The sequence below is a fragment of the Adiantum capillus-veneris genome, chromosome 14 (assembly GCF_014529385.1).
Source record: "Adiantum capillus-veneris isolate H3 chromosome 14, ASM1452938v2, whole genome shotgun sequence".
In the NCBI taxonomy this organism is placed as follows: domain Eukaryota; kingdom Viridiplantae; phylum Streptophyta; class Polypodiopsida; order Polypodiales; family Pteridaceae; genus Adiantum; species Adiantum capillus-veneris.
Window position 1 is genome coordinate 41,802,044 of NC_140944.1, and position 14,848 is coordinate 41,816,891.

At 42.5% G+C, this 14,848-nt stretch overlaps 1 protein-coding gene across 2 annotated transcripts in view; it reads left to right on the plus strand.

Moving 5' to 3' along the window:
• Positions 1-1,918: 1,918 nt before the first annotated feature.
• HOL3 (S-adenosyl-L-methionine-dependent methyltransferases superfamily protein) overlaps positions 1,919-14,848 on the plus strand; it is a 45,806-nt gene continuing 32,876 nt past the window's right edge. Inside the window, exons 1-7 of one of the 2 annotated variants that reach the window (XM_086528492.1) lie at positions 1,919-2,232; positions 2,720-2,850; positions 3,794-3,880; positions 9,494-9,606; positions 10,703-10,802; positions 10,899-10,945; positions 11,050-11,128. In XM_086528492.1, coding sequence (XP_086384618.1) covers positions 1,935-2,232; positions 2,720-2,850; positions 3,794-3,880; positions 9,494-9,606; positions 10,703-10,802; positions 10,899-10,945; positions 11,050-11,128 — 855 coding nt within the window. In that variant the 5' untranslated portion in view covers positions 1,919-1,934. The remainder of the gene's footprint in view (positions 2,233-2,719; positions 2,851-3,793; positions 3,881-9,493; positions 9,607-10,702; positions 10,803-10,898; positions 10,946-11,049; positions 11,129-14,848) is intronic. The other variant, XM_086528493.1, reaches the window with a different exon arrangement.

Consider the following 14,848-nt stretch of genomic DNA (forward strand, 5'->3'; position numbering starts at 1 on the left):
TAAAAAGCTGACGTATAAGCGTCTTCATGGATTCCTTATCTAAAATTCAGACTTGGGACTTAAAATGTTTGCAATGCTCTACCATGTAAACAGGCTCATGAGTTGAAGATCACACCCAAAGATGGTCATTCTAATAAAGTAGAAGACTAGATTGGCTGCCAAAGTATTCAAGTAGAGCCACTGTATAAATTTTGACAAGGTCTTTTCTTGCATTCTCAAATTAACCACTATGTTGCTTTGGTTGCCAGAGAGGACTTGTCCAAACATGATCTTGATGAGGACATTTACATGCAACAACCATAGTTTTTTGGTTGCTACATGCATAGAGAAATGGTAACGTAAGCCTAAGAGATCTCTTTATGGTTGGAAGCAAACACCAAGGGAATGCTATCACAATTGATGCTTTCATGAATTATCAAGGCAAGATAATTAGTGAATTTGATCATTATCCCTACATTTAGAAAGTTATATGGATGGTAGTTTGTTGATCTTGACCCTTCATGTAGATGATATGCCTATGGCCAAAAAGAATAGCTTTCATATGAATGTTTTGAAGTCCAAGCTACATGAGAACTTTGATTATGTGAAGTTAATCATATTGTTAGCTTGCAAATTATGTAAGACATGCATAAGAAACTTCTTTATGTTTCTAGAAAAGATCACATTTGGAGAGTGCTCAAGTGTCTCCATTGCTTCCACATCTGAAACTTAGCCAGTAGGATTGTTTTAAACTAGACGAGGAAAGGGCTAAGATAGTTGAGGTTCCTTAATCATGGAGATGTTATTGGTTCTTTGATGTATGTTAAAAATTAGACAATGCGTTTGTAAGGGGAGTTGATAGCAGATTTGAGAAACATCTTGGAAAGAAGCATTGGGAGGCAATGAAACATGCAATGAGATACTTGAATAGTACAAAGGAGTTCTGAGACCTGAATCAAGCTATCCCTTTAGAATCACTCATGGTGCATTCATGGAGAAATATTGTTTGCTACATTGGGCATCTTAATCTTCCACAAAGCTAAGTGTGTTGCTATGCTAGAGGCCAACAACGAAGTTGTATGGCCTACGACCATTATTGCAAAGGCTGTAGGTCTTCAATGCGATATTAAGCGTGATACCACACTGGCACAAAATCTAGCCATCTTGCAAAGAGAAAGCACAAAAGCGAAGTAGCACTTCGCTCACAAGATGCTTAAAGGACAAGATTTTGTGCTTGCTAAGATTCATACAGATAATAACGTACAAATTTTCTTATGAAAGGACTAACCTTCAAGAAGTTTGCACATGATAGAGTGCTTATGTTAAACTCAGACAATACATACTCTATATATGTATCCATAGCTTGCTTAAGTGGGAACTTGTTGGTTACAGGCCCTGGCTAGACATTAGTGGTCGGCTTCCCACTAACAATTTACTAAGAGTGAGTCCAGACGAGCCCGATGGTATATCACCTTTGCTTGCTGCTGCCATCGCATCGTCTGAACAACCCTATAGGCGAAAGAGTGCAAGAAAAAGAGCTGTTGAGAGAGGTGAGCACTTGTTCCGAGGGGTAGGGAGGGGGGGGGGATCGAAAGATATCTGGCAGGGCCGGAGGAAAGATTGGTTTCGCTGCAGCCAACCAGCTTTCTCCACGCAAACTGAATGCCCGTGTGAAGGTCTTTCCCGATGCATCGTCTGAACCGGCCTAAGTCCCGATCTAAGTTCATATCTTTTATATGGTGTTCGTGCCATATAGGTGTGTGTGGTGGCCCTCTCAATCTTACTATATACTAAAGGACGTTGAACACCCTAAAAGTAGGGAGCTTTATATGTTTGACACATGGCATGAGCTTTTCACTTCTAGAGCCTCACTAAACACAGTGCGCACAACGCGAGAGAGAGAGAGAGAGAGAGAGAGAGAGAGAGAGAGAGAGAGATTCTGTGTTGTCAAAAAGATGTCTTCTGAGGCCCTTTTCGTCCGTAGGACGGGTGTCGCACTCCTAACGATAATTGTTATAGAGAACCAACGTAACAAGAAGTTGGTCATACTGTGTGATTCGAGGTGCATGGCAGTGTTGTTAAGGTGTCCTTTATTACTGAATGCGTGTGCTTGGAGACGAGACAACCTCAGACGCGCCTCTTCTTCTGCGTTATCTGCAGGCGGAAACCTCATGAACCCCTCCAGCAACACCGATGGAGAAGACTTCAATGCGAAGAAGGTGACCAGCTTGCAGAGCATTCTGAAAGCCTCAAGTAAGTAGGATACCCGTGCTTTAATTTGCTTTGAGCTAGGGACTCATGGTTATTCTAGGGTTTTACACAGTGTGAATTCATGAAAGCACGCTGCTTTACATCCTGTACCATATGCAGACAATTATTTTGGTTTACTCTAGAGATGTGACTACATGATTGTACACACAACACACACACACCCGTTTGTGCATTTTAGTATCAATTTATGTGCTTTACAATCTGTTTACCACACATGTAAGAGAATATTGTGCTACGCATGCAATTTTTCTATCACACATGTAAGAGCGTATTGGGTTGTTGGAAATGTCGAAGTTAAACTTGAAACATTGTATCTGGTTTTTCTCTGAGCATCAAACTGATCATTGCGGCTTATATGGGATGTATTCTTTAAAGCCTTTGTTATTTGCCGTATGATATAACAAGTATGGTTTTCATATTAGCTCTCGTCTTTTGTAGTTGCTAATTATCATTCAAAATTTTGGAACAGATTCTTGGGAGCAATGCTGGGTCGAAGATGTAACTCCCTGGGACCTTGGGAAAGTCACACCTGTTGTTGCTGACCTTGTGGAGAGAAATAACTTGCCTGTTGGCCGTGCACTTGTTCCTGGTTGCGGATCAGTATGTTTTCCTTATGCTCACAAAATATCTATATGTTCTGTTGACATGCTTGACAAGTTGACATTGAGATCGCTCAAAGTCTAAAGATATAAAGCTTCCAGTTCTCTATTTACACTTAAAGCCATCATCATGTGCATGCGGTTAAGAGGGGACTGCATCTCTTGGACATTCCTAAGTGTGGGTTGAGCGTGTTTTTCAGCCTAGAGACCTTGTTTGTAGGGCTGGAAATTCACCCAGGTTGGTGTCCCCATGGCTTCTTTCGTTGTATCATCATTTTCTAGAGCGGATTGAATACTTTGGGACCTGAAGCTGAGGACCTTGGGGCCCACTGTGGTACAATGTCAACTTTGTATATTATATGTTAAGCATTAAACCATGTATATGTTTAACATGTATGCACATGTATCTGTGTGACCTTTATGTGAATATAAAGCATGTTTGCTGTTCAGAGACATATAGAAACATAGTACAATCGTCACACTTTCATGATTTATGCAACCTTGGAACCTGCTATTGATTTCTTACTTGGGTGTCCAAGCCTATTATACAAAACACATCCCGACATGAGAAACCTACCTCACTCCTGCCAGGCACAGCCACTAAACAGCCCTCACTCCCTATCACTTGTACGCGCATGTGCACCCCTGCTTGAAAGGATCACACTGGCAGCAGCAGAATCCTGAGCACTGTGTGTGGGCACGTGGGGTGGGGGTGTGGCACTGGGGCTGGGAGTAATGTGGGTGGGTCCCCCCCCCCCCCCCCCCCCCCCCCCTTTTTTTTTTCTTTTTGGCGGGGGGAAGGGGGGGGGTTGCATGGCTGTGGAAGCTGTAGGTTATTTGCAAGGGATAATTTTTTGTGTTGTATTTTTCCAGTGAATTATACTTTATCTTGGGTTTTCAACAAAATGGTGTCTATTTCTATTCAGTTTATTTATTGCCTTCAGGGTTATGATGTTGTTGCATTGGCATCTCGTGCGAGGCATGTGATTGGACTCGACATATCTGCAACTGCAGTTGAACATGCTCAAAAGGTGAAAACCATGCACTTTTACCGACTCTGTCAAGGCTGCCTATTGTAGAGTACAAGTTTATTCAGCAATAATTGCATCTGCTGTAAAGACATGAAGGTAAAGTAACACCAAGTAGATTTACTTAAGGAGGCAGGTGTGCTTGGCTTCTGTATGTCAATTGAGCAAGAGAAATGTTTGTGTGTGGTTGGCTTCTGTATGTTACTTGGCAATTGAGCAATAGAAATATTTGCAATCTCCTAGCAGATTAGCTAGTTCAGAATTTGTCACTTTTTCATTATTGATTACTGCAAGTCAAATACAGAAAATTGTAGACATGTAGTAGTGTTAGTGTGTATACGCGCTTCACCAGGGGCACTTTTCTCCCACTGGGTTTTTCCCCCTGGACATCCGGTGTGAAAGGACACCTTATCTCTTAGGGTTTCATATAAGCTTTGTAGCTCTGAGTTTGTACACACAATTATTATTCCAATACAGAGAGAGACTACAGAGATCTCGTACACAAGCTCTGTGTCTTCTCCTTCTCCATCTTCTTCCTACTCTGAGTTGCTGTCTTCCTTCTGTTTCCTGTTTCATCATCTTCAACAATTGGTATCAGAGCAAGGTGATTTCCAGAGCCTCTACTTGCGTTTTCGCGTCCGCGCGCGCAATCGCAGTTTTCAGGCAGTTTTCGGAAAATTTGTTCGTGGGAGCATCCTCGACGTTCCGGGAGTATTCTGAACAGGCGACCTGGGGTTTTACCCCCCTTTCGAAACCGTTCGAGCCCTCATAATTTCGTTCTGAGCAGCGTAGCAGAAGTTACTTTTCCGAGGCGTTTAGATCAAGAGGGTGTGCTTTTTGACAGATTTTCTTCAGGTAAACAGTTCTTTTGGGAAGCAGCTTGTCTTAGCTTTGTGCTGAGATTTTGTGTAGAGTTTTGCTTGGATTGGAGAGGAGATTTGTGAATCTCTTGGAGGTTCTTTTGCTCTCTTGTGTGCATCTACAGTATGGCTCAATCTACGGAGAAAGAGATTTTTGGTGCGTTTACATCCGAAGACAAATTGGATGGTACCAACTATTCTCTTTGGTCTTTTATGGCCAAAAATGTTTTGGTTGGTAAAGGATTGTGGGATTATGTATCTGGAGATGAAGTTCGTCCAGGTAGCATTGCACCTGCCACGCCTGGTCGTGGTGCAGCTGTTGGGGCAGGACCCTCACAAGTCACTCCAGAGCAAAAGAGATGGGATACTAAAGATGCACAGGCTATGGCTGTGATTGCCTTAACCATAAAGAGGACAATCACACCACATATCAGATCTTGCAGAACTTCTGAGGATGCTTGGAACACTCTGCAAGCTATGTTTGGAGGAAGAAACTCTGCCAGAATAGAGTTTTTGAAGAAACAACTTGACAAAATACAGATGGACGAAGGTGACAATATTGTCGAGCATCTTACAAAAATCAGGGATCTTAAAGAGCAATTGCTTAGCATTGATGAAGTGATTCCAGAGAAGGACTTGGTTTCCAAAACACTCAATTCACTACCACCATCTTATTTGACTTTTCAGACTTCTTTGACTCTGTCTTTGCGAGCTAATCCTGACCCTCTTCATTTTGAAGAGTTAGTGGCTTTGCTATTGCAGGAGGATCAATCACGTAAGAACAAGTCTTTACAGGTGGATGGTATGGATCATGCTCTTGTTGTACAAAACAAAAACAGGGGTAAAGAGAGTGCTCATTACTCCAAGTCTAGTGCAGGACAATCTTCAGAGAAGTCTAAAGGTGATTCCGACAAGTCCAAGAAGAAAGGTAAATGTCACTACTGCAAGAAACCTGGTCACTACATTAGTGAGTGTAAAAAGCGAATTGCTAAAGAAAAGAAGAAAGAGTCAAGTTTGGTTGTTTCAGCTTCTGGTGATTCTTCTACAGCTAAAGAAGAGTCTGCAAACTTTGTGCAGGATTCTTATGCTTTTGTAGTATGTTCAAATTTTTCTGCTTACAGTGTTGACAAGACACAAATGATTTGGTACTTTGATAGTGGTGCATCCAGGCATATTACTTCAAGGAAGGATTTGTTTTGTTCATTGGATGCAGCTCCAGCAGGAAAGAAGGTGACATGTGCAAATAATGCTTCTTATCCAATCAAAGGCGTTGGTAAGATTTTGATTACCATTTCAGATGGTTCAGATTTATGCTTGCCAGATGTCTTATATGTTCCAGGGATCAAGAAGAATTTGTTGTCTGTATCCTCTCTTGCAAAAAATGGTCTTCGGGTCATTTTTGACGATGACAGATGTGTTGTACGAGATCGAGAGAATGGTTATTCTCTTATCACTACAGGTACGCTGGAAAATGGACTATTTGTGCTAGATCATTATGAAAAGCAGATTCAGGTATGTATTGCAGAAACAAAGACTCAGGCCATGCAGGATGCTGAGTTGTGGCATGCTAGATTTGGGCATGTTGGTTATGGCAGTTTGATGACTTTACAACGTCATAATATGGTGCATGATTTGTCTTTATTGGAGATGCCACCAAGACATGTATGTGAAGGTTGCGTTCTTGGAAAGATGCACAGATTTGCATTTTCGCAGGATGGTTCAGTTAGAGCGACACGAAAGTTGCAGCTTGTACACAGTGATGTATGTGGTCCTATGAGGACGCCATCTATAGGAAACAGCCTTTATTTTGTGACCTTCATTGATGACTTTTCCAGGTTTTGTTGGGTGTATCCACTCAAAGCAAAGTCAGACGTGTTTGCAGTTTTTCAACATTATGTCGCCATGGTTGAAAATGAAACAGGTTGCAAAGTACAGACTCTTCGTACTGATCGAGGAGGTGAATACATGTCAGGTGCATTTAAGGATTTTTTGGGAAAGAAAGGCATTAAACACCAATGCACTATGCCATACACACCACAACAGAATGGTGTTGCAGAAAGGAAGAACAGGTCTTTAATGGAGACGGCTAGATGTATGCTCAAGGCTAAGAGTTTGCCTCATAAGCTATGGATGGAGGCAGTTGCTTGTGCAGCACATGTTTTGAACAGGTGTCCTACTCGTGCCTTGAAGACCATTACTGCATATGAAGCTTGGTATGATAGAAAACCTTCAGTCAGTTATCTTCGTGTTTTTGGTTGTCTTGCTTATGCTCACATCCCTCAGCAGTTACGTGGGAAGCTTGATGATAAGGCAATCAAATGTATATTTGTGGGGTACAGTAGTGGAAGTAAAGGTTATAGACTTTACAATCCTGCTACAAACAAGATTTTTGAAAGTCGTGATGTAATTTTTGCAGAAACTACTGCTCAACCTATGGTTGCTTTTGATGTACCTCATATGCAGACACATGATGTATTTGAAGGTTTGCTTCCTTCTTTTGTGGAAAATCAAGATTCACAACAGGTTGATAATCTTGATCAATCTTTTGATCAGCATGTGACACCTCATGATGTAGAGGAAATTGTGCGTGAAGAGCAAGAAGTTCTCAGGGAAGAAAGAACCTTGCCTAAATGGGTTCAGAAAACTTTGCAGGATAGCAAGTTGGATGCACCGTTGCCACGGAAAACACGTGCTGGTACTACTTTTGGCAGAGAGCAAGTAGATTTGGCTTGCTTTAGTACTCTTTGTGATGCAGATGAGCCTGATTCATTTGAACAAGCTTTAGAGTGTGTTCAGTGGAAAGATGCTATGCAGCAAGAAATTGATTCTATTCATAAGAATCATACATGGGATCTAGTGGACTTGCCTACAGGTAAAAAGCCTATTGGTACAAAGTGGGTTTTTAAGGTAAAAAGGAAACAAGATGGTACTGTTGACAGGTACAAAGCAAGGCTTGTGGCAAAAGGCTATGCGCAACAGAAAGGCATAGATTATGATGAAACCTTTGCTCCTACTTCTCGTGCGTCCACAGTTAGATCACTAGTTGCAATTGCTGCTCATCATGGTTGGAAAGTGCATCAGTTGGATATCAAAACTGCTTTTTTGAATGGTGATTTGCAGGAAGAAGTTTATGTAATTCAACCAAGTGGTTTTGTTGTAAAAGGTCAAGAGCAAAAGGTATGTAGATTGCGTAAAGCTTTGTATGGTCTCAAACAGGCTCCAAGAGCATGGTATGAGAAGATACATACTTATTTGATTGGCCAGGGATTTCAAAATAGTCCAACAGAAAGTACTTTGTATGTCAAAAAGAGAGATGGAGTTCTCATTATGCTAACACTTTATGTGGATGATATGCTTCTTACAGGCAATAATGCAGATGAAATTGAAGCGTTTAAAGATGCTTTGAGAAAAACCTTTGAGATGTCTGATCTTGGTTTGCTACATTATTACTTGGGTATTCAGTTTGTGCAATCAGAAGATGGCATATACATGTTGCAGGCAAAATATTTGCATAAAATTTTGGACAAGTTTGGTATGCAAAATTGTAAGCCAATCTCTACACCCGTAGAAACTGGATTAAAGTTGAGCATGCATGATGCTGGAGAACCTTTTGATGTACATACTTATGCAGCAGCCGTTGGTTGCTTGATATATTTGGCAGGCAACACTCGTCCAGACATTCAATTTGGGGTTTCACAAGCAAGCAGATTTATGCACAGCCCAGGTATGCATCATTGGCAAGCTGTGAAGCGCATACTTCGTTACCTTTCAGGTACCCCTCATCTTGCCATGTTCTTTCCAAGGGGGGATATGTATGGAAAGCACAGTTCTATGCAGCTTCTTGGTTACAGCGATTCAGATTGGGCTGGTGATTTTGACACACGACATTCCACAAGTGGCAATTGTTTTTTCTTGGGAAATGCATGTATATCTTGGCTAAGCAAGAAGCAACCCACAGTGGCTACATCAACTTGTGAAGCTGAGTACAGGGCAGCTTTCACGGCAACAGTTGATTGTGTATGGATACGCAGGTTATTGGCAGATCTTTGTGAGTGTCAACAGGTACCCACTACCATTTTCACTGACAGTCAGAGTGCTATGGCAGTTGCAAGGAATCCAGTATTTCATGCAAGAACAAAGCACATAGAGGTTCACTACCACTATGTCAGGGAAAGGCTACATGCAGGGGAGATCACACTAACTTACTGTCCTACACAGGATAACATTGCAGATCTATTTACGAAGGCGTTATCACGAGAAAAGTTTGAAGCTTTCCGAAAAGCTTTGGGCTTACTCTCATACACATGATGATCTGCTACCTTGTACGGATTCACACTATCACTACAGGGGGGATTTGTAGACATGTAGTAGTGTTAGTGTGTATACGCGCTTCACCAGGGGCACTTTTCTCCCACTGGGTTTTTCCCCCTGGACATCCGGTGTGAAAGGACACCTTATCTCTTAGGGTTTCATATAAGCTTTGTAGCTCTGAGTTTGTACACACAATTATTATTCCAATACAGAGAGAGACTACAGAGATCTCGTACACAAGCTCTGTGTCTTCTCCTTCTCCATCTTCTTCCTACTCTGAGTTGCTGTCTTCCTTCTGTTTCCTGTTTCATCATCTTCAACAAAAATTTATTCTTTCAGAACATTCATAGCTCGCAGATCAGTTACCTCAATGACTATGAAAGCTGTTATTTTGTTCATGTTTTTATTTTTGGGTATAATGGAGAATCTTAACATTTTTTTGTAGCCTGTTTCTCTACAGATATGGGCAGGGACAAAGTCCATCAATGTTGAGTTTGTTTGTTGGGATTTCTTCAACTATATGCCAGGGGCTCCCTTTGACCTCATTTTGGATTACACGTGAGTTTTCTTTCCATTTGTAAGGATGCTTGCTTGAGTAGCTTTTCAGTTTGTTCATGAGTTTTCAATAGGTGTGGTCATAGATGGAAGTGCAAGCTAGTGGTCTTTGCACAAGATAGTGGTTACCACCCATCGAGGTATCTTTATTTATACAGGCATATATGATGGCCATGAAGCAAAATTCGGAGGACGGGGTGTTCTTTTTGAACATATCTTATGACATGAAAAGATCTGCAAAGGCATCAAATGACAAGAAATAAATGAGTGAACATGTAAACGGTTGATAGGAGCCACTGTGGAGGTGCTTATTCTCTCCTCTTGCTAGGGCCCGGAGTATTTCCATTGTACAGAAACAGTTTGTTTCTACAAAGTCTTAAAAAGATGCTCTCTTCTAAACTTGGGGGCTTGAAGAGTGTCACAAGGTAATTCTACCCTCCACTCAGCATCTGAATGACAGCTTTTTGAGAAAGTACTAGCACTTACAACTCGACCTACTCCATCTTGTCACACCAAATGCACCATCAGTTCCTACTAACCAGAATGCCAAGAATTCACTGTGTGTCATCTAGCAAGGCTACAAAAAAACTATGGTAAACAAAACCCCGTAGCTAGGTCTTGCTCAATCCCTGTCAAGGTTCTCTACCCTCAAAAGCAAGGGTAAACTTGAAAATGAAATACCAGGAATATTAGGGTCAAGAACTCTCACTCACAATACCAAACCTTTACTTAGTGAAACTCATTTTCAAGAAACCTATGTGCCATGGAAAAGCTGTCAAGGTTAAGGGTTGCAACTGCAAGATAGCAAACCCAGTTGATGCTAGTTACGAAGTCAACACATTTTGAGCCGGGCTGACGAGAACAATGCACTAAGCTGTCAAATATAGTTAGTGGCATGCCAAGGAGTCAAGAGAAGACATGAGTGGTTGCAGTGTGTATTGTAAGGACTCTTTAAATGTTTCACCTTAACTATCATGTATAGCTTGTATGCAAATACTTATGCCTTTATGCAACAAATGTCAGCCTTATAAACCTTTCTAACAAGTCTGAATAGTTTCAGGTAAAGACATAAGGGCTATAAGTCTGTGTGCCTTTGCAGTTTCTTCTGCGCCTTACAACCATCAATGCGGCCTCTTTGGGGATCCAAAATTGCTGACTTGCTGTCGTCTGAAGGTGAACTGATTACAATCATGTTCCCAGTAAGTGCTGAACTAATCTGCTCGAGTCTAATTTTACCACAACTTAGTACCCCTAACTCAGTGACTGATAGCTGATGGCTTCTCTATTTTTTATAGATGGATAGTTTTGAAGGTGGCCCTCCTTATGCAGTTTCCTTGGCTGCGTAAGCTTTTGTCTGTTTCTCTCTCATCCCTGGTTTTGCAGCCAAGTTGTATACTCACTTTTCAGTTGACATGCATTATCTGACGTTCTAACTGCTTGTTGCAGATATGAGAACGCCCTTCATCCACAAGGTTTAAGATGCACCTTCTTTCAGGAGAATGCTCTTGCTGTTGGAAAGAGAAAGGTAAATTACTCTTGCAATATTTTGGACGTGAAAGACATAATGTGGCAAAGCATTTGTACTAGGTATGTTCTCAGGTGTCAAAACGGCTCTTTTGAAGCACAGTAGAGACCATGCAAGAGTCACACAATTGTTCAAAGGGAAGATAGACTTGTACGGAGGTGCAACAATTAAAATACTACGGGTCGCAACAAAATTAGGATGGACGGGACACGAGCTATCGGAGAGACTAGACACCGTGGAACAATTAGATGAAACTAGAATGAGAGCGGTAGCCGGGACATATGCAGCAATTAGGGATGTAGGGCTTTCTTGGACTTAGTGTGGCACACCCAATCGCCCATTAGGCCCTTAAGAGAAGAGCCTACCATACCTTCTCTTGTATGTGGTCAAACACATCACTTTCAAACAACCTTGAAGAGAACAACCTATTTTTCCCTCTAACCCTGAATGACTCTGAGTGAACATTATAATGATGGCTTTTACATTCAATCTCCTCAATTATTATATGGTTTCTCACCAGGGGAGAAGTCGCTCAACTTCTTGAGTGACCTAACCCTTTATAAAAAGAGCCCTATCCTCACGATTTTTGATAAGCTCTCTAGGGCGCCTAGCAGATCCCTCTCTCCAGCATTTTGTGCCCTTATTGCCCTGTCCTTCTCTTGCGTTTTCAGCCAGATCGGCCCCTCTGTCTGCAGCCAACTCTGGCGTTTTTGGCAGCTCATCCCCCTCCTCTATCTGGTAACGCCATCTGGCCCTAGGGGTCGTGTCACTGCTGCCCCATCTCCGCCTCATCAGCTGCATTATTTCAGCCTGCATAAAGTGTTAGATCTGCTGCAATTTGTCGTTCCAGATCTGTGTTTTTGCAGCCAGCATTCAGCCCTTGGTTTGTCTCACATCAGATCTGCAGATCAGCCCAAGGTCTGTCAAAACACGTGAGAGAGATGATGATGATGATGATGTATTTACGTCCTCGGGGGGCCAAAATGACCCATGGGACCCAAAATCTCATGTATGAGACTCCCCCCTTCCCATGTGAAGGAGGGGACGTGTCATGATTCTGTGGTGATTTTGTTTGTGAGTGTGGTGTGATGTTCTAGCACTCTGGCAAGATAGATGCCTAGTGCTACTGGAGAGGGATGTGTTCTTGAGAGAAGCTCCTCAAATGTAGTACATCCTTGAATAAGTTGGGGAAAGTCGACCCGAATGTGCGCATATGCCGGACATTCAAGGGTTACATGTGCCTCATTTTCCAACGAATTCAACTTGCATTGAGTGCATCTCCTCATGTTTGCATCAATATTAAGCCATCCTCCCGTTTCACTTTTGAGCACGTGTGATCTTGTCTGCATCAAGGTGATGGCCCGTTTCGCATGGTAGGACATGGGTGTCCTGATATGTATTTGGGTTTCCCCGGTTTTGTATTCTTCTCAGTATCGCGTGTTTATGTGCTTGCAATAGTATTCAAACTTGGACCTGTGCATTACATTCTTCCATTTGCTGTGAAGGGCCTCAAGTAATTGTAGTTTAAAATTCAGCTCGTGCTCATGCTCGGTACCTTCCTCTACATGCATGTCCACATATGCTCCCACATTCCATTTAGAGAACCATTTCCTGATGTCCTGAACAAGGCTAGAGGTGAGAAACTTGCTTTTTTGGTTCTTTTGCAGCTTACATCCTACCTCCCATGCTATGTGAGGCAAATGGTTATTAGGCATCAACTTCATCTTCAAGAGATATCTATGCATTCTTTGCAAAGCAAGCATTTCCAATGGTCTTTGTCTAGTCTCCAATAGCATCACTGAGTACGGTGTTGTGGTTTTTATCCCCAAATGTCTACATAAGAACTTTTTCTGAATTTTCTCAATGTCATTCCATGTGCTAGCCGGAATACTTGGTCCCCATACAATAGCGTTTGGACCACACACGCATTGAAAGCCATGGACTTTATTTCCCACCTTCTAGTGACGCTTTGTTTGCACATGTTTTCAAACTCGTAATACCTTGCTTGTCCTGCCTCAATTCTTGTTTTTGCACATTGCCCCCATCTATGATTCGAAGGTATAATGATGCCTAAGTATTTAAAGCTGTCCACTGCTTGAATCTCTTGCCCATCATACATAAGGGCGGGTTGATCCTTTGATTTGTGTGTACAAGTCACCATACATTTTGTTTTTGTGGCATTCATTGAGAGTCGTGTAGCTTCGCAGAAAGCATGCACCGCATCCAAAAGTTTTTGCAAAAGAGACATGCTATGTGCTAAAAGAACCACATCATCAGCATAAATGAGGAGTAGCAAAGTAATGAGGCCTATGTTTGGTGCATCTCCATTATCTTGCGTCGTTTGGCATATAAAGTCCTCAAGCTCATCTATGCATAGCCCAAATAATGTTGGGGACAAAGGACACCCTTGTTTGACTCCTATTGTGCTAGAGAACTCTTTGGAGAAGCCTGTTTGCATATTCAGTTTACATCGAACCGCATGGTATAGGCGTGTCACCGCAACCTCAAATGTATGGGAACCCCAATGGTCTCCATGCGGGACCATAACCCATGACGAGATACCGTATCAAACGCTTTCTTAAAGTCCACAAAACAGCAGTACATAGTTTCCCCTTTGAGTCGCGCCTCTTCCATCATAATCCGGATTGTAATCAAGTGGTCTATGGTACTATGTCTTGCTCTAAAACCTGCTTGACTGATAGCCCTCTTTCCACTATTTTCAGCCCATGTGCTAATATCTTTTTCTATCAGACTCCCAAAAAGTTTTGCCATGCAAGAGCTGTCACGAGGACGTGGCAGTTATTAACCATGTCACAGAGATGTGGCAACTGCTAACCTTGGTTGTTGGTTTCTTTCCAATGGGGTTTATTTTATTTGTTTAAGACCCTCTTTTTGAAGTAGCAAACGGTCGGACATTGTATGGCCAATGTGAACGGTAGATTCACCCGCAGACGGGAAGGGGTCGGCACTGGAATTCGTATGGTAAGAGGATGTCTAGGCTCAGAGCAAGATCATATAGGTCCCCCCATCGCACTTAGCAAGTTGGTGGATACTAGGAAGTGAACTTAATTAAGGCGTAAAGTCAAGGTGGGACTACCAACAAAAAGTATCCGACAGTTGGGCCACATTGCATTTTTGGATGCGGTCCCAATGAGGATAGATGGTCAGAAGACCAGTGGGAGCCCAACGGAAGCATCTCCTAAAAGTTAGGGAACTGCTATTTTGGGCCACGAAATGTGTTCGCGTCATTACCTTCAGTATGACTAGGGGAACACTTTACAACTCTGCCGCGAAGTCAACTGACGCACCAGTTGAGATATTTTTAGCAGGGAAAGCCCAAACTCGGAAACTGGGCGACGTGTCAGCTTGTGAACGATTCTGCCACTCTGGGAGGAAAAACGAGCTGCATATCAACAAAGGGGGCGCCATTTTCAGCCACAGGCGGATTGCAACAGGTACAGAAGCTATGGAATGCTTACCTTGCCCTCTATGCACAGTATGGTGACGGGAGTGATGCCCCGCACGCTACATACTGCTCTTTCTCCCCTACGTGCAGTTATGTGATGCCCCACAAGAGGGCTACTCATACAACGGATGTACAGTTGTGTGGGTTCATGCTTTTGTGGTGAGGCAAGAGCCTCCGTGAGCAGGAACAGGGGTAGCTAACTGCTGCTCCAAAGCAGGCACTGGTGAGGGTCATAACCTCACCGTACAGGTGCA